This window comes from Anolis carolinensis, chromosome 4 (genome assembly GCF_035594765.1).
Source record: "Anolis carolinensis isolate JA03-04 chromosome 4, rAnoCar3.1.pri, whole genome shotgun sequence".
In the NCBI taxonomy this organism is placed as follows: Eukaryota; Metazoa; Chordata; class Lepidosauria; order Squamata; family Dactyloidae; genus Anolis; species Anolis carolinensis.
The window spans coordinates 163,056,869-163,081,013 of NC_085844.1; the positions used below are offsets into that span (position 1 = coordinate 163,056,869).

The 24,145-nt window shown below is 37.7% G+C and overlaps 1 protein-coding gene across 4 annotated transcripts in view; it reads right to left on the reverse strand.

Moving 5' to 3' along the window:
• Nucleotides 1–228: 228 nt before the first annotated feature.
• The window catches only part of msh4 (mutS homolog 4), a 55,447-nt gene continuing 31,530 nt past the window's right edge, over nt 229–24,145 (reverse strand). Inside the window, exons 9-21 of one of the 4 annotated variants that reach the window (XM_008114112.3) lie at nt 20,699–20,773; nt 19,556–19,620; nt 17,039–17,208; nt 15,521–15,657; nt 14,239–14,342; nt 11,757–11,881; nt 11,070–11,270; nt 10,627–10,745; nt 8,053–8,181; nt 7,768–7,942; nt 4,617–4,705; nt 2,637–2,877; nt 229–610 (exon numbers count right to left, since the gene is read on the reverse strand). In XM_008114112.3, coding sequence (XP_008112319.2) covers nt 2,686–2,877; nt 4,617–4,705; nt 7,768–7,942; nt 8,053–8,181; nt 10,627–10,745; nt 11,070–11,270; nt 11,757–11,881; nt 14,239–14,342; nt 15,521–15,657; nt 17,039–17,208; nt 19,556–19,620; nt 20,699–20,773 — 1,581 coding nt within the window. In that variant the 3' untranslated portion in view covers nt 229–610; nt 2,637–2,685. Of the gene's footprint in view, nt 611–2,636; nt 2,878–4,616; nt 4,706–6,037; nt 6,132–7,767; nt 7,943–8,052; nt 8,182–10,626; nt 10,746–11,069; nt 11,271–11,756; nt 11,882–14,238; nt 14,343–15,520; nt 15,658–17,038; nt 17,209–19,555; nt 19,621–20,698; nt 20,774–24,145 lie in introns of those variants that run through there. The other 3 variants (XR_010005379.1, XM_062978135.1, XM_062978137.1) reach the window with 3 other exon arrangements.

The following is a 24,145-nucleotide window of genomic DNA, read 5'->3' on the forward strand; positions in this document are numbered from 1 at the left end:
TGATTGGAGAGAAAAGGAGAGAAGTCCAGTTGGTAATGTAAATCATCATCCCGGGGGGAAAAAACTTGAGGATGGCAAGCAAGGATTAAAACTTACACATCATTACAAAATGTCTGAAAATATGCAATGAGATTTTATTCCAAGTAAATATGCACAGGTTTGCAGCACGAGTCTCTATAGGCACTTAATCATTACATTCTAAAAGGCTAGAACAGAAGACAAGGAGGCAACAGTACACATAATATTTATTAAAAAGAAAAGTAATGGAATGTACTGGAATATAGCAGAAAATGCAAAATCACAGTCTGTAGAAATATGTCAGAATAGTACATTTACAAAACTAGCTTCTAAATACTACTACAACTATATATACGAATGCAGGGTATATAATTTATGTCACATACCTTCCTGCTTTCAGGTTCTTCGTTGTGCAAGATATTATCCTTAGAAATTAAAGTAGAAGAGTCACTAAATAAGGCCAGCAAATTTATATGGTGGCAAACCAGACAGAAGATATGTCCCTGATCCTTTTTCTGCTTTAAATTATGGCTCTGAAATGTTAAATGCAATACGGCTGGAGGTTAAGGTAAAGAATCCATTGTCTGTATCACTGCAAAGGAAAAAAAAAGAGTTTCTGTGTGAAAAATATTATCGATTGCAAAATTGGCATTTTCCTTGTCTGAAAAGTACCATGACATGTTGAAGTGTTTTTAAAAAGTAAATTCCCATAGTCTAGAGAGCACTTTCCCAATCCAAACAGGTGATGCCATCAATAACTGAGAAAAAGGCTTAGGTATGAACTTCTGTTTCAATTCATTGTTATGTATATTATTTTAATAATACAATACGGGTAAAAATCCAGATTCACTTCATGACTCAGGTACTCCTATGAGCCCTCTTTAGAATAAATTTATTTTTCATGTGGCTCAGAAACTTTTATGAGAAAAATGCCTTTTTTTCAAATTTAAACATGTCATTGTAAAAATGGTATGAATAATAAGTGGTTGGAGAAAATGCCATGGTGTTAACTTGTGTTAAGGCTCTAGGAATTTGATAGGCCAGTGTTTTTCTTTGGAGGTAAGGAGAAACAAAGAACAAAATGAGAAGAACAGCAGTTATAAAAAACATTGCAGCATGGAGTACTTCCACACATGGTTTCAGTAACTCCTACTGACCCTTGCAAGTTATTCTTTTTTCCACTGAACATGTCAAGTTCTCACTAAGCCAGTGGTTCTCAACATGAGGTCCCCAGATGTTTTTGGCCTACAACTCCCAGAATCCCAGCCAGTTTACTGTTAGGATTTCTGGGAGTTGAAAGCCAAAAATATCTGGGGACCCCAGGTTGAGAACCATTGCATTAGGCTATTACTGCAAAATTCCTCAGATAAGTTTACATTTTCCAACATGATTTGATAGACTATGCATGTTGACTAATCACTGATTAAAAGGAGTTTATACTGCTAATCTGATAATCTTTTTCATGGCTCTATATAAATATGCACGGTCACTGATATTTTATATTATCAGTAATGCCCATCAAGGAAATGATTTGCAAAACTTATTTTCTATAGTTATGTAAAATGTGGTGGAAGAGGAAAGAAACTGAACAATTCACACCTTTCTAGCCTGCAGAAGAGAAGGCTGAGAGGAGACATGATAGCCATGTACAAATATGTGAGGGGAAGTCATAGGGAGGAGGGAGCAAGCTTGTTTTCTGCTGCCCTGCAGACTAGGACACGGAACAATGGCTTCAAACTACAGGAAAGGAGATTCCACCTGAACATCAGGAACTCTCTCCCCCGGACTGTGGTGGAGGCTCCTTCTTTGGAGGCTTTTAAACAGAGGCTGGATGGCCATCTGTCGGGGGTGCTATGAATGTGATTTCCTGCTTCTTGACAGGGGGTTGGACTGGATGGCCCATGAGGTCTCTTCCAACTCTACTATTCTATGATTCTATGATTCTATGATTCTACTGAAATTGGAATATAAAAGCTGTTTTTGTACAGAATTATGACATCTAAGCTGATTAAGCATATATATTATACACTCAATTTTATTTCTAGCCGCACAATGTAAAATGTCAGAGCAGCTATCAATAATAAAAGAAAATAATGTACAGAAGAAAATATTTTTAAAACCAGGAAAAAAAGGAATGATCTATCTACATATTCAAACAATACATATGCAAACAATAAAAAAATATCTGTATGAACTGTGTAGGAAATTGACATTCTCCCCCCCCCCCCCCCGGGTTCCTTCTCTTTCTCTGCATATTTGCGGAGAAAGAAAGTCCTTTGGATCCTATAATATTTCTACCTTATGCTATTTTCCCCCTGAGTTGAATCTGGTAAAGAACATTATAGGTTGGACATATGTAACTTTTTGGCAGAAAAGATGATTTTATAATCACGTGTTGTCTTTCTGTAAATAAAATATCTGAACTGACCTTAAATGTGCTGCTGTAGAAATGTTTTTAAAATGAAAAACAGTAATTTCAGAGGCTTGGAATTATACTATTCCTGTTAATGTTTTACATTTAAATTAGACCTTAATGTGTGTAAACATTAAAATATAAACTTCAACAAATACAAGAACTTTGTTTAAAAATCTTGTAATGAGTGTGACAGGACACATACCTTCTGGTTCCAACTTTATATAAGGAAGTCCATCATACCAAGGCATACATTACTGCTGGTTTTCCATGGGGATTTGTTCAGAAGCAAGGCAATCCGTCTCATATTTCTTCTTTAGACCCTTCAGGTATATTTGCAAGCTGTTTGGATCCAGTTGAGAGTTACGAGCAGTTTGAACTAACATATTTGCTAAACGGTATATAGCCCTCTCTTTTAATGTTTCAGAAGTATTTCTTTGTTGTTGCTGTTATTTAAAAGAACAAATATTAAAATCTGAAATTGTTTGATATTCACTGTGCAAGTCAAACAGCCAATGTCTTTTCAATGATACTCTTGTGCTGATTGAGTAAACCAATGTAGATTATTAACAAACTTTTGGGAAATGCATGCTGGCAACCATGAATTTACCTTTATTCATATGTAATCACACAGCTTCAAAGCAAAGGGCCATTCTTTAATATTGCTATATAGAACAATATATTGCTTTACAATCCGCATTGTCTGCTAGCATGCTTCTAGAATACAAAACTCTTAAACATTATTATGAATTTTATTACATTACTTCTGGGGATAAACAATTTTTGAAATCTAGAAAACAAAAATAGAAATGTTTTTCAATACATATTTTTCTAAGAGTGCCTCTTTGCTAGAAAAATATACTAGAAGATTGCCACATACACCACTACCCAACAAAAGACTGAATGGATAGTTGTTTTCTTAGGATTTGGTAGTGCATCAGTATACCGATGAGACCTGGCTCTATTAAGATCTAGATGAAGTCATTTACAACCTAAATTAATGCCTGAGCTGGATGAGGATTTACAATTTGATGCCTAACACCAACAGGAAAATGGTAATGATGGCACTATCGAATTTATTTTTCCTGTTACTATCCCTCGAAATAACAAGGTGCACTTCATGTGAGTTCTTCTAGTCCCCATACTGCTACTGAATTCCCTGATGACAACTCTCACTTCAACTGATGTGCCAACTGGAGCCTGTGACTGATTTAGAATTGTATTTCAGTCATCAGTGTAATGATAATGTTTAGATCATTGCAATGTGCTCTCTGTGGGGATGTCTTTCTGAAGTCAGCTCAGAAGTAGCTAGTACAGGATGCTGTTTCTAATATCTTAAAGGGATAAGCTCTAGGAGCCACGTTACTCCATTTCTGGAGTAATAGAGTCTCAAATGGTTCCACTACCAATTCCTCCTTTGTACTGTAAAAAATAGTGAATCACCCTTACTAGTCACAAGTATCCCTTCTTCCATCAGTGACTTGCAAGAGCAATTTACATGATGTACCCTTCTCCCTATGAGGGAATGGCTAGAGTTGTGCAGTGGTAGTTGGAATGGTCCTATCTTACCACACCCCAAACTTCCCCCCATACTGCCAATTTATCTATAGTGCCATAGTGTGACAATACTGTGTCACCACTTGAGGGTGAATCTCCTGAGGCCATTTTCTAATGGGCATGCATGTAAGGATGTGTGTACTTTCTATGAAAGGGTAAAGACCTACAATTCCACGAATAAACTGTCTGGACTTTTACACAAATAGGTAAAAACAATAAATTGTTGCCCTTCAGGGATTATAATCTGTCTCCCACCCCTGAGAGGTGAGATGTTTAACCAAGACTTAAAAACTTGGAGGTAGTGGTACCAGATTAAAAATGAGATGTTGAGAAACAACATGCCAGAAAAAAAGTGAGATTGGTAACATCTGTTTTGGCACTCAAAGAGTAATCATACCCAGATATTAAGGAAAATATTATGGAGTATCTGATGACGTATGTATATCTCCTTTTCTTCTCAAACCTTTAATCACAGTTCAGTGGTTATATTTTTTGTTTGAAATTTGGGATGAAAATAAAGCACATTCTATATTTCAAAATAAATTCTAAAAGGACCTATTTTCAAGTAAATGCTAGGAAAATGTGTAAGACTAACACATTACATGTTATATTCTATATTGTTACATACCATCATTTGTCTAGAAACAAGAGTTATGATCTCTTTGGCATCACATATTATTGATGGAGGAAGAGACGAAACCTCTGCAGCCTTCAATCCTAATAACAATATTAACAACAGTGTTTAATTTCTTACCTCCCTCCCTATGGATTGAAGTGGAGAACAAAAAGATTAAAATACAACAAAAAATAGACACACAACACGGTTAAAAACACAAACACCAATTAAAACATATATCTAGTTAAAAGAGCATAACATTGGTTTAAAATCATACATATTAAAAGCAATCAATTTATGATTTTGAAATCCATCATTTAAAAACTGTCTGGACAGGCCTGCTGGAAACAGTGTGCTTTAATACTATTTATGAGCAGCACATCTATTTGTTGAATCTCTTTCGGCAAGTCATTCAACAATTTGGGGGCCACTGAAGCAAAAGTCCTCTTGTTAATGGTTACCAAATTGGTTCTGGTTGATCAAAGTAAATGGTCCCTCCCTATAAGACTTGACAGTATGGGGTGGTTTATACAGGAGAAGACAATCTTGAAGGTAAAATGAAATCAAATCATGTATGATTTAAAAATAGCAACAAAAAAACCCCACTTTGTACTTTGCCCAGATGATAACAGCAGCTGGATATAAATCATACAAAGCATGTTCCCCCTTTAAAATTAGATAATCCAAGTGTCTGTTTAGCCCTGTTTCTGCTGTAATATCTTGATTTCTTATCTATAGTTAAAAATGAAAAGTGGGCTACTATACTTCAATTACAGATGCATAACCTGGAGTTACACATCTGTGGATGTGCCATATTCATTAACACTACAAAGAACAATATCACATTAGAGTTCTAATGTGCAAGTCCACGTTTCCCTATTGCCTGGTTTGCTCCTGCAGAATTCTGGGAAATGTAGTTTAGCCTTTGGAATTTTCAGCCAGAGAGATCCTCAGCTTCCCTAAACTACATTTCCCAAAATTCTGCAGGAGAAAACCGGGCAATAGGGAAATGCAGACCTGCAATTTAGAAGTCTAATGTGATATCGTCCATAGTCACTATTACGACATTAATGACACAATCATTAACACATTCCAAAATTCATGTTGTAAATATATTAAGAATATTAACAATAATTTTTTTAAAAAATATTGCAACCACATAAAACAGTAGCTTCCCATGGAAGGGAGAGTCAGAAGGTGGGAGCAGTCACTAAGAAGGGTCTCATGTCCTCACCATGTGAGCTTGTGATGGTGGTGGAACCAAGAGAAACATTCCCCTGAAAAACTTGGGGGTATGGCAGCTTTGTAGGGGGAGATACAGACAGTGTGGTCAGAGCACCACTTGAGCTTGGAAGCAAACTGGTAGCCAGTGCAGCTGTTTTAACAAGGAAATTATATGGTTCCTCTAAATGCAACAATGAAGTGGCACATACCCAATTCAATCAGCCACATCAGAGTTTGATGACAGAGCCTTTCCCCAGTTTGCTTATATTTCTGCATTAATAAGTTGTAGAACTGAATTTTTCACTTGGAAAGAGGGAAGGGAAAAATGGACACTATAACTTTGATGCTGGTATCACAGATTGTCGTTATTACATTTCATTCTTAACAACCTTATTACTAACGTTTTCCTCTCTACATCTATCTGTATGATATACCTGTCAACTGAAAATTATATTCCATTTGTCTAAAGAAATGGACTCTGGTTCTTGAAAGCTTATGCATTAAACTATTTATCAGTCCCGTAAAAATCATTGTTTTATTGTAACCTTCATTTCTTTCTTTGCAAGGATACTGCAAATATTACTCAAAAAGCGAAGCGAAGCTGTGATGAGTCATGGGCCATGTAGTCCCGTTTCTGGTACTATAGTACCAGATGAAGAGGAGAACTTGGGTTTTTCACCGTCTCAGTCAGAATTGGAACCTTCCCAGCCAGATTTGGGAACCTTGCACCTGCAAGAGATTTGTCTTCCAGAAGTCTGTCAAACAAGCCCTGAGCCTAAATCTCCTGTGTTTTCTCGCCACGAGTTTTGTAAACAACAGAGGGGAGTTTCAGCAGCGTCTCGCAGGAGTGCTAGGATAGCTGCTAAGAATTCAGCTGATTAAGCCTGCTTTCCATGGGAAACTTTAAGGAGTCATGCATCTGGACTCAGAGTTTAGCTTTCGTTTCTGGTTCCCCAGAGAACTGCTCTTTGGTGGGAAAACTAGACCCTATTTAGGTGTTTTGCCCACAAGGGGACCTTGCGGAGTCAATTCGTCAGCTACTGGAGTAAGTTGTGTGTGGACAGCGCGCTCCGTTTCCAAGCCTCGTTCCTGTTTCAAGCCTTGTTCCTGATTCCAAGCCTTCGCTCCCGTTTCCAAGCCTTCGTTCCCGTTTCCAGCCTTGTTTACCTCCACGGACCTTGCCTTGTTTTCCAGGACTCAGCCTTGCCTTGTTTTCCGGATTTTGCCAAGTAATTCCACGGATCTTGTTCTTGCTCCTCGTTCCTTGTTGCCTTGTATCAAGCCTTGTTTCAAGTTACTCCCTAGCCTCGCTCAAGTTCATGGACTAAAGGACATTGTCATCTCCCCTCACTTTGCCTGGCAAAGTGAGTGTTTCGGTTATTGGATTACAACTTTGGACCTTAATATTTCATATTGGACATTGTTTCTTTGGACTAATTTTGACCTTTCCTGAAAGGTCTACTTCTGGACTATTTCATACACTTGCTTTTATTAACTTTATATATTTCCTTAATAAAGATATTAGATAGATTCTGGCCTCTGTGTATGGTTATTGGTGCTCTGCAGCCTGGGTCGTGACAGAAGCTGAGAAGAAGCAGAATATCTTGCAAAATGGAGAGACTAATGACAGTAGTAATAAGTAATGCTGAGTAGATTATACAAATGTGAATGTAGTGCTGCTTTAAAAACTCACACATATAAACATAACATCTTAAATCCAATGTCACACTGATGCTGTAGCACCAGTATGACTGAATTTCCTTCCTTCCTCCTCTTACCTGTAATAGCCCTTGGAGATGCCCAACAGGCATATTCAGAAGGTTTCCCAATCCGCCAGGGCAGATTCCAGAGGGCATGGGGCAGGGCTGAAGCAGGAAGGGGAGGTATCCCTCTAATCAGATATGCAATATAAATTTTAATAAATAATATTGTATATTACCATAGTTTTTTTCTTCTGTATGTCCTTTAGAAAGCATATAGGTATAAGCAATTTTCTCCCTGATATCAGAACTACTTCTCACATGTTGTACTTTGAAGTAATTGTTTTCCGCATTAGGATATAAGGTATCAATTTGACATAATTCCAAGAAATGAGTAGCCAAGAGTGTAAATGCCTGAAGAATGAAAAAAAATTAAACCAAATATAAATTATAGGAAAGAAGCAAATGGGAAAACATTTTTAAAAAGGAAACCGGGTGCCTATTGATTAAAATATTAAAATTACCTTCAAATTCAGAAGATATTCACAGACTGCATAACATATGCCAATGCCTTCTTCAGGACTGGTACCTCTGCCAAGCTCATCAATTATGATAAGTGATCTGTCATTAGCATTTTGTATGATATATGTTATCTAGAGAAAAAAAACATCAAATTTCATTAGTAGCACTAAATGTGAGGATAAAATCTGTTAATGGGGATTTTCATTTCCTGCCCAAAACTCAAGCTCAGAAATTTACTTTGGTGGCATTTCACCAACTGCCACTTAAAAGCAAAACATGAATGAACACAAGCACTCCAGTTTAGAAGCTCTACATTTACTTCTAAGCCAGAAGAGGAAAGTTTAGCCCCTTCTTGAAATCCATTTGTTTTTGAAATCTGCATTTTAGATTTTGTAGGCTCACTGCTTGTCCAAGTACAAACAATTTCTGTAAACAATTGCCTAAGATAGGATATATGTGGCTATCCAAATTTCTAAGTTGGGCAACATTATGCACCACCTTCTTGGGAGCCACCTTGGTATTCTTAACATGACACATAAGGTATTTTTGATAGGGAATTCTGAAGACAGCAAGAGAAAATGTGAGGGGGAACTTTAATCCACAGGCCAGTTGGGAAATATTTAAATACTGTATTTTCCGGCATATAAGATGACTTTTTAATCCAGAAAAATCTTCTCCAAAGTCAGGGGTCGTCTCATAAGCTGGCTATTGGTTCATGGGAGTTGTAGTTTGGTGAGGGTCAGAGTTCTCCAATGGCCTTGCCAAGCTCTGCCTCCTCCAAGGTCTCACCTCGTTGTCCCAGGATCCCGTAGCAAAGGGTGGCAGAGGTTGGAGGCAGGGGCCCCCAACAAGGCTTGCTGCCTTTTTGTTTTGTCAGCCTTTGGACACTTTTTCAAAACTCTAACAGGTCCAAAATGCTCAGCCAGATTGCTAACTGGGGCAGGTTATTGGGAGCATATAACATCCTTGCTAAAACAACTCAACTGCCTGATGATCCAGTTCCAGGAAGAATTTAAAAGCCTATGCGGCTTGGATCCAGACTGTTTTTTTTTTAAACTGTCAATGTTCTTAAATTTGCAGGGGAAGGAATTGGTCCCAACACCATCATCCCAGGCATACTTGATGATGATGTGTGAGCTGGACCCAAGTCCCCAGACAGTCCAGTTGGTTCCCTACACAGTTTTTCCCATTGGGAGGTAAAGACCTTTGTATTGAAGTAAACTTTGGGTTTTTAGTGTATGTGGCAGATAAAGCTTTTAGTGGGGGGTATCCACTAGGGTTTGGTTTCAGACTCTTAATGGATACCAAAATCCGTTAATGTTCAAATGCCATTATATACAATAGCATAGTAAAATAGTGCCCCTCATATAACAAGACAAAATCAAGATTTGCTCCTCAGATTTCTTGAGGGTGTGTGGATATTTTCAAGGCATGGATGGTTGAATCTACAGTATAAATACAAAATCTATAGACAGGGATAGGTGATGAAGTGGTGGCGAAGTGTGTTAAAGCACTGAGCTGCTGAACTTGGCAGACCAAAAGGTCGCAGGTTCAAATCCCAGGAGCGGAGTGAGCACCCGCTGTTAGCTCCAGCTTCTGCCAACCTAGCAGTTCTAAAACATGCCAATGTGAGTAGATCAATAGGTACCGCTCCGGCGGGAAGGTAACGGCTCCATGCAGTCATGCCGGCCACATGACCTTGGAGGTGTCTATGGACAACACCGGCTCTTCGGCTTAGAAATAGAGATGAGCACCAACGCCCAGAGTCAGACATGACTGGACTTAACATCAGGGGGAAACCTTTACCTTTACCTTCTTTGTATTATGATTTTAACTTGTTTTAATGCTAATTTTAAATGCATATAGCTTGACTGTGTTTTAACTTTTGTATTAGTAGTTTTTTAATTGTACTGTTCTTTTTAAATGTCATATGCCACACTGGATCATTATAAATAAATCAATAAAATATCAAACACAGTGGCTGAAACCATACTGTGATCGTGCTACATTTGTACAGCAGGGCAACCAACCTGCAGTCTACTGACTGATTCTCCAAAAAACACCTGGGGGTTTACAATACCTTCTGAAGTGATAGGTGTTTCATGAAACTGGAGTGAGAAACTGGCAGAAAATGGGAATTTCTCCTTGCATGAACTGAGGTGTTTTATACATACTTCAAAGATCTGTAAGATCTCAACCATTGTACATGTCACAATGAACCTCTTAATGTGGTTATCAAAAGAAATCTCTACAGATTTGTACTCTTTGTTAGACCACCGATCATGGTCCAGGGGGATGTGTCCTTGGAGGAATGTTAAAGAGTGTTTTGCAAGGTTGAATGTGGATGGATACAATGGAAAAAAGGACTGGAATATAGAAAAACTGTTCAACATTTTGGGTGGGTGCACAAATTCACTGAATTTCAGCCTGTTAGTCTAATCTTTGATATTTTGGAAGAGTAACAGAAGCAAAGTTTAATATTTATTTCTAGGCAAAAATGAACAGGTCCATGAACGAATAAAATATTAATCAAGGCCATTGATTTCAAAATAGAATCACTAAGCTCAGCTGAATACCTCTTTCATCTCCTGCATGAATGTTGATGAATTTGTTTCTATATCATCATCCATACCTATTCTTGTAAATATTTGCTCAGCAATTCTAAAAGAAGAATATTCTGCAGGGACGAAAGAACCTGCAGATGAAGAAAGAAAACAAATGTAAGCAAAGTTTAATTACAAAGATCCAATTTGTTGTTGTTAACTTCAACTTATTTCTGACTGAAAGCAACCCTAACACAGGGATTTCTTGACATAATTTGTTCAAAGGGGATGATTGCCTTTGCCTAACTCTGAGGCTGAGAGTTAGGCAAATATTGCCAAGAAAAACCCTTGATAGATTCACTTTACAGTGTTATAAATCAGAAACACTTGAGGACTCAGAACAACAAGAACATACTTTCCCTCTCCTATGCAATCATTGCTTCTAAAGAAATCAATAAGAGTTTAATATTACATACCAATTTGTGCCATAATCTGAGAAAGAGCTATCTGTTTTAAGTAGGTTGACTTTCCACTCATATTTGGTCCTGTAATTATGACAACGTTGCTTCCTTCTGTGATGTAAGTATTGTTGCAAACAGGTTTCTCTAAAGATATTTTTTCAAGAACTGGATGCCATCCTTGCTTTATTGCTAACGTATCAGTAAACTCTGGACGTACTAAATAAAGACAGCAAAATATTACAATATGTTTACTGATGTTGCTATTAACAAAAATATTTTAACTTCACTTTGAGCTTGTAGGATCATTTAGTTTCTGAGAAGTCCAGTAGTTGAGAATGTATGTGTGGAATCTTCAGCTTCCATCTGTGATCACACTCCTAATAATGGGGAATTCTATATTATCCCTGGAGGTTATCAAAATAATATTGCTTTTGGAGGGAAAAAAATCTGAAGAGAAAAGACCAAAACCCCATAGCTCTCTATGACCTAAGATAGACTCTTAACACTGAATCCGTGTGTCATTGAAACTTCTTCTCCATAGGTTTGCTCTCTTTAGTCTACAACGTCCCAAATACTTACATGTTGCTGCAGAAAGTCTTTAAGTGTATTGTTAACATCATTAGGTATTCTAAATGGATTAATTGGTAATTTCAGGAAATAAACTGTAATAAACGGTATTTTTCCCTATGTAATAATACTTACCATAGTCAGAAAGTGTGCAAGCATGGGCAAATGACTGCAACATATCTAGCATTGATACAGTGTCAGAGAGTTTGTAGAGGCAATGAATATGTTCATAGATTTCACTCAGTAGTTTACATACTATCCTGAAAACACATAGGAGTACAATGTTTTATTGCTCAAAGCAATTTACAAAATATTAAATAAAAAGTGTGAGTTCCTTACAACTCCTGTAAATATCAGCTATATTCCAAAACTACTTTTAATAAACATATAATAGCAAAATCACTCATTTTATATAACTTGTTTATGTCAATACTAGAAAACTTTTAGCGATGGCAAGATAGAAAGTGATTAATTATTGGATTAATTTTGAGACAAATTAGTTATTAAATTTGGTTCTATAAAACAGTTCAAGATCCACTTCAAGAAAGTGCTACAGAGATATTGAAAATAAATGAATAAACAGTGTCCATGTTCATAGGAGCTTTTTTCATCTAGCGAACTTCATTAGTTCTATGTTGTTCATGATTATTCTACATTAAGGAGAAAACCAATGATTCTTAAATGCCATTATAAAGAATATTTGGGGGAAAATAATCTGACACAAGCTATTTAATGATGGAATACGCATTTGGGAACTTGAGGATTCAATTCAACTTTAAGGTGTTCTCTGTTAGGTTTACCTAACACTATTTATAAGCCAAGGCCTTATTTATATAATCCAAATGAGGCATGGCACAGGTGAATTGATCTGTAGCATCCATATGACATACAAGGCTGATTTGCACTTAATGCAGCTTTATCCTGAGTTACTCAACACTGGGGGATGCCCTGAAGCTTCCACAAAGCTTTGGAGCTTGCCTGCACGTTGGAGATGTGTAGTTAGGCCATGTCCAGGTCACTAACCGTAATCATCATGTCCTCATTGTAGTGGTGACCATAGAGCACTAAACTGCTGGTCATCGCTTTTCACAAGGACTGATGCTAGCTGGCATGTCAAACCAGCCAAAGAAATAAGGGAGCAAAGGGGGGGATCCCTCTTTCCCATTTCCACTCCTCCTAGTGGCTCTCATGTTTCAAAGACAGGATGGTGGTGGTAAGGGTAGCTTGTCCAGTGGCATTGAACTGAGTTCGGACCAATGGGTCATGCAGACTCTTTCTCACTGTCCGGATGGCTTAGTGATGTGCTATGTAAGTACCCTCCAGCTGCCAAGCTGAATTGAAGGCTGATTTGGAAAACCTAACTCTGGATCAGCTCTGGCATAGGTAGCATGTAGAGATGGACCCAAAGACTCCAGAATACCTCTTGATCATTAACAAGACTTTCTGAAGTCATGGTAGATAGCTCAGTGAAAACAGCAATTCACTGTACAGCTATGGTGGGGGAAAAACAAATTCCACATTTGGAATTTAAGGAAGGTTGAAAATAAAACCACCATTTTATTTAGAGCAGGGTTCAGTGACACCTGAATAAGGAGTGGATGTTTGATATGTAGACTTCAACATAGCTTTTGTAGATCCACAAAAGATGTAGAAAAAAGGGGCAGCCAAATGATAAAGGGCAGGGTAAAGTGTTTGGAATTTTTTAGTTTAGAAAACAGATGCAGTGAAGTGTATATAAATCTGCATAGTGTGTGGGGAAGAAGGAAAAGAATTCCCCTTTTTCCTTTTAGTTACAAAATCAGATAGCAGTACAATTTAATCTATGTTGTGAGCTGCTTTAGAATTGTTGGAAGAAGCAGCTCCCATTTCTCTCCCACAGGAAGCTAAGTTGGCCCCTTCCATTCCTTACTTCTACTAGCAGGTAAACATATATTTTTTTCCTTTGGAATAATATCCACATCAAGGAATATACCACAGGATAACACTTGCTTTGGGGAAACAGTTCTTGTTGCTATGTGACCTGCCTGTGACCTTCCTGCAATCATCAAGATAGTGGACCTATGGTCAGCTTCTTCAGGCGTTTTCATATATATAAGTGAGTATTGAATGGAATTTAAGCTTCTGCCTAAACACATACATCAGAGGCTGTTCTTTCTTGGCTCCCATGCTAAAAAATATCCATTAAAGGGACAGCTGGTATAGATTACACAGGATCATACTAAGGTGCCTTTTGGGTTGAAGATCTTGAGCCTGCAGCAATAATGAGTTTGCTGGCAGATGGCACTACTGAGAAACATTTTCTGGGAATACCAAACTAAACGCATACATCAAAAGCTGTAATGTTTATGTGCAGCAGTCATTTTGCTGTTTAGTTATCTCCAAATATATACACAAACTAGTGAGAATGAGACCCATGAACACAGGCCCAAAGGTGTCAAAACCTAGCGTATTTAGTACAATAGCCTAAATCCAATCGCTATTTCATGCCAGAGAAGATCCACTGACTCCATTACTGAGCCCCTTAATTCAATGTGCCCGCTCTTGCTAAAACCAGAAATTGGATTTATGTCAACAAATTTACCTAGGGGAAAAATGAAAATGTTGGAGGTATTCTTACAAGTAGGTCATGTGATATATTTCTCTCAAAGACTCTTGGCATCTTTCATTCATTTTCATTAAATCTGGTGATGTAAAGTTATATACATTTTTCATTTTAGTTATCTGTAGAGAAAATTCAAACCAAACAATAAAATATGCTACATAAGCACAAATAAAACCTCTGAAAACTAAGTGAGTGTAATTTGAAAAACATGAGAGAAATTGCTGTATTACTTAATTCTGTCCAATTTAGTAAGAAAGCATAGATACAAATTTAAAATATGTGTATGCAGTGATAGTAACACTGTATAATATCCAAGTATAAATTTGGAGGTTATAAAGAAAAACATTCTTATCCAGGTCTTGTACAAGGACAAGACCATCCAGCTAAGTCCTAACATCGCCAGTATTCCACAAGCCGAGATCAGAAAAGGATGCAAATCTTTACACTTTTTCAAAGAAGACTATGCTTGCTCAGAGTGACAAAAGAGGAAAACAAAATGCAAAACTCAAAGAAAAATAAAACTCATAAAAGGGAGGGAGAGGCTGGCTTAGCTGACAAGGCTTCACACTAAAATAAGAATTATTTTTGATATTCTAGGTGTGGTCAAAGAACTGAATGGAAGGTTTCACTCCTCGAATCATGTATGTTCACCTCAAGTTATGTATTTGGCTGCCTGAAAACTTCAAGGTGAAGCTCTACACAGCAACTTCAAGTAACAGGGAAACGCGATGTATAATTCATAAATATTAACAAAACTTTTTTTTTAGTCTCACAAATATTCTAGGGAGATCATTCTAGAATTGTATAGCTTTACAGCTGAAAACAGCTCTGAAAATCTTTTCCTCTGATTTTCTATCTAAGTACATTAGAGGTCGTTCTGTGGCCATTGTTCTGATACCTATAGTCTTTATAATTCAAATTATCTATTTTACTGTGTTACTCTCTAATACATATGTAGATTGAGATATTTGCTATCCTTTTCTTCTACCTTAAAGACATCAAGTTATCCATGCTTAAACGATGTGTACTCATTCCTGCATTATCCATGGCATCCCATAACATGCAACTTCTCCAGTAGTATTGTACAAGAATAACATTATCACTCTATCACTACAAGAAATGCTTGTGGTGTATGTATTAAATGTTTTAAAGAACCCAACGTATTAAAAACTATTTTTACACTTTTTCGTTTCATCACTGTAAAACATAATGTCAAAGCCTTGTGATGGAGAAATGAAAATAATGTAACTAAATTAAGTATAACAGATTTCAGAAGAAACATCTCCAAAATATGTACCTTGGTAAATTCTGAAGGAAGCTGACCGTTGTGTATTGCTGCACAGTCAGCAGTCATTTGAATAAAAAATCCTCGAGCCGAACTAAAACTTGTTTTCAAAGGAAGGCTATATTTTTCTGCAAGCTGTGTTATCATTCCTTAATAGCAAGATGTAAAAAAGAAACATTTTTATATTACAAAATCAAATGCATTATATGCACAAAAAAATTCCTAATTGTTTCAGGGAAAATCTTGACATTTCTAATGCATAATGGATCCATTTCCAGAAGATGTATCAAGAAAAGTGAAACCAATAATATTTTAAAAACTCATTTTTTATTTCAATGTTTGTAAAATGAGTAGAAAAAATAAGACAAAATACCCTGAAGAACAGAACTTGACATGGCTTGACAACAAAGGGCACATATAGTTGGATCAGCCTTGCAGCGCCTATGTCAGTGGGGGTGATGGGTAGCAGAGTGAAATCCAAAAATTCACCATCCCGGACTTCACCTCCTTCTCTCCAGACTGTCTCCCGGTGTGGAAAAACAGCACTGGACAAACACACTCCAGCAGTCGAGGTTTCGGTTGGAAATCCAACGGCAATAAACTTTTATTTACATTTCTATATACAAACAGAGCAAATCAGTCCTTCTCTCCATGAGTGCTCGCCGAAGCGACTCATGCATGCACACAACACACTGCTCAACGCTGTTCTCCGCTCTACTAAGGAAACTCCTCTGCATTCCACAGGAACAAGAAAGTAAGTCCCGGTCAAAACAAACTTGACCCCATTGGTCCTGTGATACGTCAATCATAGCAGACTCTCATTAACTCCATAACTGCTGGAAATGCCTTGCCGAAAAACAAACATATAAGGCATTTCAAATAACCCAGATTGATTTTAACATTTCACAATACACAATACCCTGACAGCCTAAACACCACAACAGGGTGACCCAGCTTAACTCGGGGAAAGGCCATTTCAATGAAGTTCTACACTGGGTTAAAATAACTTAGGAAAAATCCAACTCCTATAGCAGAGGTCAGGTTCTCCCCCATGTTAGATATAGTCCAAACAGCCATCATGCTAGGCTCAGGTGGCTGCTCCCTCTTGCCCCCTCCCCCTATGTCACTGCTGGCTATAATAATAAAAATGGACACCTATTTTATCCTCAGGAGTCCACTATCCTTCTGAAGGGCTTCATGACTCGCTCGGAGGAAAGAGAGGGGAGAATTTCCTCCTTTGCAAGTCATGAGAACCAGTAGAAAAATACCCCCTGAAAGATAAGATAGTTGTCCATATTGCTGTAGCCAGTAGCATAACTGAACATGCCTCCAATAAACCTGTAATCCAGCTAGTATTCAGAAATGTGAAGCTGTTCAGATATTGGAAAAGAACAAACTTTCTGTAAAGTAATGAGCAGCCCACTCTCAGGAGAATTCCTAATTTCTGTATCTGAAATGTATTATTTTTGCAAATTATATGCATTATTTCATATCTGAGAATAAACATTTAAGTAATAAGTAATAAGGTACCTGCAATATCATCCACAATTTCAGTGTATGTTCTTCGTGCTATGTCAAGAAATTCATTGATATTAGGCTTTACTGCGTAACATTTCTGAGTTCTCATGTTCAAACATCCTTTTGTATATCTTGTATCATCATTAATGACAGTTTTAATCTTTTCAAGTATGATTCCAAATCTAAAACAATTATACAGAATTGTAGAAATGTTATTTTACATAGGTTAATAACTGTTATATATATCTATATTACAGTAGAGTCTCACTTATCCAAGCCTCACTTATCCAAGTTTCTGGATTATCCAAGCCATTTTTGTAGTCAATGTTTTCAATATATCGTGATATTTTGGTGCTAAATTTGCAAATACAGTAATTACAACATAACATTACTGCGTACTGAACTGCTTTTTCTGTCAAATTTGTTGTAAAACATGATGTTTTGATGCTTAATTTGTAAAATCATAACCTAATTTGATGTTTAATAGGCTTTTCCTTAATCCCTCCTTATTATCCAAGATATTCGCTTATCCAAGCTTCTGCCGGCCCGCTTAGCTTGGATAAGTGAGACTCTACTGTATATAGAGATGTGATAAACGTGTTGTTATAACCGCACATTCATATCTAAAGTTATTTTAGACAGCATTACAAAGCCAGGGACATTTTTCAGTTAAAAAGACTCATCAAGACTAATGAGAAATATTTTGTCAGACTTTATTGTTTAAACAAAATTCCATGTAAATCAATTAGTTTACTTACTGAATAGTACTTATTTAGGTTTAGAACAGGGGTCCCCAAACTAAGGCCCGGGGGCCGGATGCGGCCCTCCAAGGTCATTTACCTGGCCCCCGCCCTCATTTATAATATAATATTTTTATATCCGTTCTAATAATATAATATATTGTATAGGAGATTCCACCTGAACATTAGGAAGAACTTCCTCACAGTGAGGGCTGTTCGGCAGTGGAACTCTCTGCCGCGGAGTGTGGTGGAAGCTCCTTCTTTGGAGGCTTTTAAGCAGAGGTTGGATGGCCATCTGTCGGGGGTGCTTTGAATGAGATTTCCTGCTTCTTGGCAGAATGGGATTGGACTGGATGGCCCATGAGGTCTCTTCCAACTCTACTATTCTATGATTCTATGATATACATATGATATTGATAATAATATTATCATTTTATACAATATAATACTAATAATAATAATATCATATATTAATTATATGTTATATATTGCACTAGCTGTGCCCAGCCACGCGTTGCTGTGGCGAAGTATGGTGGTATGGGAAATAAAGTATTGAGGAATTGGTGGTAGTTAAGGTAAAGGGTAAAGGTTTTCTCCTGACATTAAGTCCAGTTGTGTCCGACTGCACGCTGAAGTGGATTATATGGCAGTGTGGAGTCAAGATAATCCAGTTCAAAGCAGTCATATAAGATTATAAATGGGTTATATAGCTGTGTGGAAGGGCCTTGAGTCAGATAATCAGATGTATTTTATAGGCAGTGTGGAAGAGGCCTAAGTGAGGCCTAACTCTACCTGTCCCCTGGGCTTCATGGGTTGCTAGGAGACCAAGTGGGTGGAGCTTAGCCTTTTAACTGGCAGCAATTGGATAAAAACAATTATTCCTCTCCCTCTAATTAGGACTTTATTTTTATTTTATTTTTGTTGTATGAACGTAGAGGCATGGATGAGGGGTTGTGCTGCCAAGTTTAGTGTTTCTGGGATGTGTAGTTTTGTTGTTTTGTCCTAGGCCGAAATTTCATTACCCTTTTATATATATAGATATAATATTACAGTATAGTGGTATAGTTCAATATAATGCTAATATTGTGCTATGCTAATAATATAATATATTGTATGTACATACAGCTGCTCTGAGTTCCCTTCGGGGTGAGAAGGGTGGGATATAAATGTAGTAAATAAATATAGTAAATGAATACATAAATCATTTTGGACTTAAGCTCGCCCAAAGTCTGAAATGACTTGAAGACTCACAACAACAACAATCCTAATTAACCTGACTATCTCATTGGCCAGAAGCAGGCCCACACTTCCCATTGAAATCCTGATAGGTTTATGTTGGTTAAAATTGTTTTCATTTTTAAATATTGTATTGTTCTTTCATTGTTATTATTGTTGTTTTGCACTACAGATAAGATATGTGCAGTGTGCATAGGAATTTGTTCATTTCCCCCCCCCCCCAAATGATAATTCGGCCCCTCAACAGTCTGAAGGATTGTGGACCGGCCCTCTGCTTTGAAAGTTTGAGGACCCCTGGTTTAGAATATCAATAAAATGGTTTAATTAAAGTGAGCAACTGTGAATTTCATTTAATATAATTTTCTTTTATTACGTAGAGATAGAAAGACTTCTGAAAATAGTACTAATATTCACTGTCCATAATACTGATGGTAAAATATATATCAGTGCAGTAATAATTAATGCAATAAAATTCAAGTAAATTTTAATAAAATATATAATAGAAGACACCAGCAATAGTACTCAAGACAATATTATATTTATAATACTGTACCTTTTATCCTCCAAGGAACTATAATAAGCCTTTAACAATGGTGTCTTATAGACTTTCAAAGCATCCTGTTGAAATTAACATGAAAATTTTATATTGTAAAATGTATACAAAGCTTAATGAACTCTATAGTTCTCATAAAGCACAGCTGCATCCATATTTATTCAGAAGTAAGTTCTTTCCATTTCAGTTATGTTTCCTCTCAGATAAATTAACAGGATTGCTATACAGTAATCTTGAATCTTGAGTTTACAACCAAAAGACCAGGTTCACAGTTTGGAAATACTCTTAGTGAGTGCATTACTCCTGGAAGACTTAATGTTGAGAGGCATATGCCAAGGAGTATCTTTGCCCAGTTTATGTGCTAAGTGCATCCCATTCACTGAAAAGCTGATCTGTCCCAATACATGCCTTATTTACTTCTTGATTGATTTTGGATCATTGGCAGATTGAGAAATAATGAAAAAAAAATCCTAAAATAACATACAACCAGTAAGCCACCGCAGGACTGTCATTATACAATGTAATTAATGTCAGAGAAAAATGCAAACATTTAAAAATTTTATTTGTCATTAAGTTGGCTTCAACTCAATCTGACTCTGTGAAAGACACACTTCCAACAAGCCCAGTCATCTACAGCCCTGCTCAGATCTTATAAATGCAGAGCTACAGCTTTCTTGATTGAATCAATCAATCTGTTATGCAGTCTTTCTCTTTTCAAACTGCTGTCTATTTTCGCCAGAATTTTCATTTTTTCCTGCTGTCCTTCTATAAGTCAATACCGTCAATTCCATGGGGGTTAACATGCTAGACAGTTAATAGCTATGATTTCACTTCAGTTGCCATGGTTTTATTCTATGGAATCCTGAGAATTGCAGTTTATGTAGGGCTATTTAGTGATTTCAGCCAGAGGGCTCTGTTGTCTCATAAAACTACAATGCCCACAGGATGCAGTGGAATTATACTGCTAAAATTATACAGTGTGATAGTGTCCCATGTCTGATCCTCTATGATGGTGGCACTGAAATGCAGTAGATAGGATAGCAATTTCCTATTGCAGGGTATTAAGGGTTATAAAAGCCTCATGTTTGAGATCCCTAGGGTCTAATGATAACAGTAATTGGTATTTAAAAAAGAATATGATACCTTCAAAGGCTCCACAAGTTCCAGGGTGTGCTTCAGATAAATTAAATTTGTTATCTTCGATTCAGATGCATTAAACTGTTAGAAAGCAGAGAAGGTATATAATTTATCATGCTTTAATATAATATGGCCTAGATTTTCTCGAGTTTGCTACTATTATTATCTGTGTCTCAGTTGTAACCCATATTTCTCCTGTAAGGAAATGTTAACTTGCTTCTTTTCCCTACCGAACCACTCACTGTTTCTCTCATGGAGTTGGCACCACTGCAGTATAATGATTCTAACCTTGATATGAAGTGATTCTAAAAGGTCAATTTTGAAGCAAAATAGAAAGCCAAGTAGAATGTGTCAATAACACACAGATAAAGAGATGCTGCCTCTAAGGTCAACAACATTAGATGTTTAATAACCCAACACAGCTCAAAAGATTTTCCTTAGGGATAGTTAAGTGCACAGCACTGTGTCATATAGGAATACTAGGCCATTAAACCTTTATTGTTGCAAACCTGTGTGATTCTCTCTTTTTCCCACTTGAAATCATGCAGAGCCACACAAAAATGAGGGGTTTTTTTCATACTTGGGGTAGTATACAAGTAAACAGAACTACATTCATTTGTAAATTATAAATGAAAAATATTTATTTTTAGGTTGATTGAAAAGGCCTTGTGAGCATCTTGGAATGTCAAAGGTATCAATAAAAAAATAAGGGAAACAGATAAGTTAAATAATGGTAGGTGACAGGATAATGGATCTCTTTTTTCGATAGAGTTACGAGTTGGGCTGATACAGGGAACGCCATGGATGTAGCCTACCTGGATTTCAGTAAGGCCTTCGACAAAGACCCCCACGACCTTCTGGCAAACAAACTAGTAAAATGTGGGCTAGACAAAACTACGGTTAGGTGGAGCTCTAATTGGCTAAGCGAACGAACCCAAAGGGTGCTCACCAATGCGTCGTCTTCATCTTGGAAAGAAGTCATGAGTGGAGCGCCGCAGGGCTCTGTCCTGGGCCCGGTTCTGTTCAATATCTTTATTAACGACTTAGACGAAGGGTTAGAAGGCACAATCATCAAGTTTGCAGATGACACCAAACTGGGAGGGATAGCTAACACTCCAGAAGATAGGAGCAGAATTCAAAACCATCTTGACGGACTAGAGAGATGGGCCAAAACTAACAAAATGAAGTTCAACAGGGACAAATGCAAGATACTTCACTTCGGCAGAAAAAATGGAATGCAAAGATACAGAATGGGGGATGCCTGGCTCGAGAGCAGTACATGTGAAAAAGATTTTGGAGTCCTCGTGGACAACAAGTTAAACATGAGCCAACAATGTGTTGCGGCAGCGAAAAAAGCCAATGGGATTCTGGCCTGCATAAATAGGGGTATAGCATCTAGATCCAGGGAAGTCATGCTACCCCTCTATTCTGCCTTGGTCAGACCATACCTGGAATACTGTGTCCAATTCTAGGCACCGCAATTGAAGGGAGATGTTGACAAGCTGGGAAGCGTCCAGAGGAGGGCAACTAAAATGATTAAGGGTCTGGAGAACAAGCCCTATGAGGAGCAGCTTAAAGAACAAGGCATGTTTAGCCTGCAGAAGAGAAGGCTGAGAGGAGACATGATAGCCATATACAAATACGTGAAGGGAAGTCATAGGGAGGAGGAGGAAAGCTTGTTTTCTGCTTCCCTGCAGACTAGGACACGGAACAATGGCTTCAGACTACAGGAAAGGAGATTCCACCTGAATATCAGGAAGAACTTCCTCACTGTGAGAGCTGTTCGGCAGTGGAACTCTCTCCCCCGGACTGTGGTGGAGGCTCCTTCTTTGGAGGCTTTTAAGCAGAGGCTGGATGGCCATCTGTCGGGGGTGCTTTGAATGCGATTTCCTGCTTCTTGGCAGGGGGTTGGACTGGATGGCCCATGAGGTCTCTTCCAACTCTACTATTCTATGATTCTATGATTCTATAACAGTTTAGAATCCCAAAAGAGCAAACTGAAAGGAGTGTGTCACCGATGCAATTAAAAACATTGCATCCATTACCATGTACACAAGATAAAAAATGTTTCAAGAGGATAAAATAGAAAAGGGCTATTTTAAGAGAAAAGGAACAAAAGGGACCTGTCTCCCAGATATTCCTCCATTCTCTGTGATCCATTAATGGCCTTGTAGTTTCACGGTAGGTGAAACTCCGAAAACATTCTTATTAGAGCTGGGGGAGATACTGCAATACTGCAGTGCAGGATTCCGTTTGTTTACTTCTGCTACAAAAGTAGGATGGTCCTATGGCTATCATTATTCTTCTTCATTCACACAGTCGTTTCCGACTCTTTGTGACCTCATGGACCAGTCCATGCCAGAGCTCCCTGTCGGCCGTCGCTGCCCCCAGTTCCTTCAAGTTCATGCCAGTCACTTCAAGGATTCCATACATCCATCTTGCCCTTGGTCAGCCCCTCTTCCTTTTTCCTTGCATTTTCCCCAGCATCATAATCTTTTCCAAGCTTTCCTGTCTTCTCATGATGTGGCCAAAATACTTCATCTTTGCCTTTAGTATCCTTCCCTCCAGTGAGCAGCTGGGCATTATTTCCTGGAGGATGGATTGGTTGGATCTTCTTGTGGTCCAAGGCACTCTCAGGATTTTCCTCCAGCACCAAAGTTCAAAGGCATCTATCTTCCTTCGCTCAGCCTTCCTTATGGTCCAGCTCTCACATCGATAGGTTACTATGGGGAATACCATTGCTTTCACTATGCAGATCTTCGTTGCCAGTGTGATGTCTCTGCTTTTTACTATTTTATCGAGGTTGGCCATTGCTTTCCTCCCAAGAAGTAAACATCTTCTGATTTCCTGGGTGCAGTCTGCATCTGCAGTATTTTCACACCTAGAAATATAAAGTCTGCCACTGCCTCCACATTTTCTCCCTCTATTTACCAGTTATCAATAGGTGTGGTTGCCATGATCTTGGTTTTCTTGATGTTTAACTGCAGCCTGGCTTTTGCACTTTCTTCTTTCACATTGGTGATAAGGCTCTTCAGCTCCTCCTCACTTTCAGCCATCAGAGTGGTATGGCTATCATAGGGGCCGTTAAATAGCACCAACCACTGTAAAGTATATAACTCTTGGCACCCAACAGCTTCCCCAACTTCTTTCACAAACTAGAGGTAGAATGAAATAAGAATCTTCCCAATATATTGTTCCATGTAGATCAACAACAGTCTAATCACCTAGATCCGTACCTTTGCAATCGGATTACTATATAACTATACTGCTACAGAGGGCAAGTTAATCATTTCTTATCTGTTATATTATTAGTTCCTTGTAGGTCTTATCATATTTGTTAACATATTCAAAATGGTTTATTTTAATAAATTGTTTAGCTTAATGACATGAAAACTAAGACATACTGCTAGCATACCCATTGAGAATCAGCATATGATTGCTAAGTATGTAAAT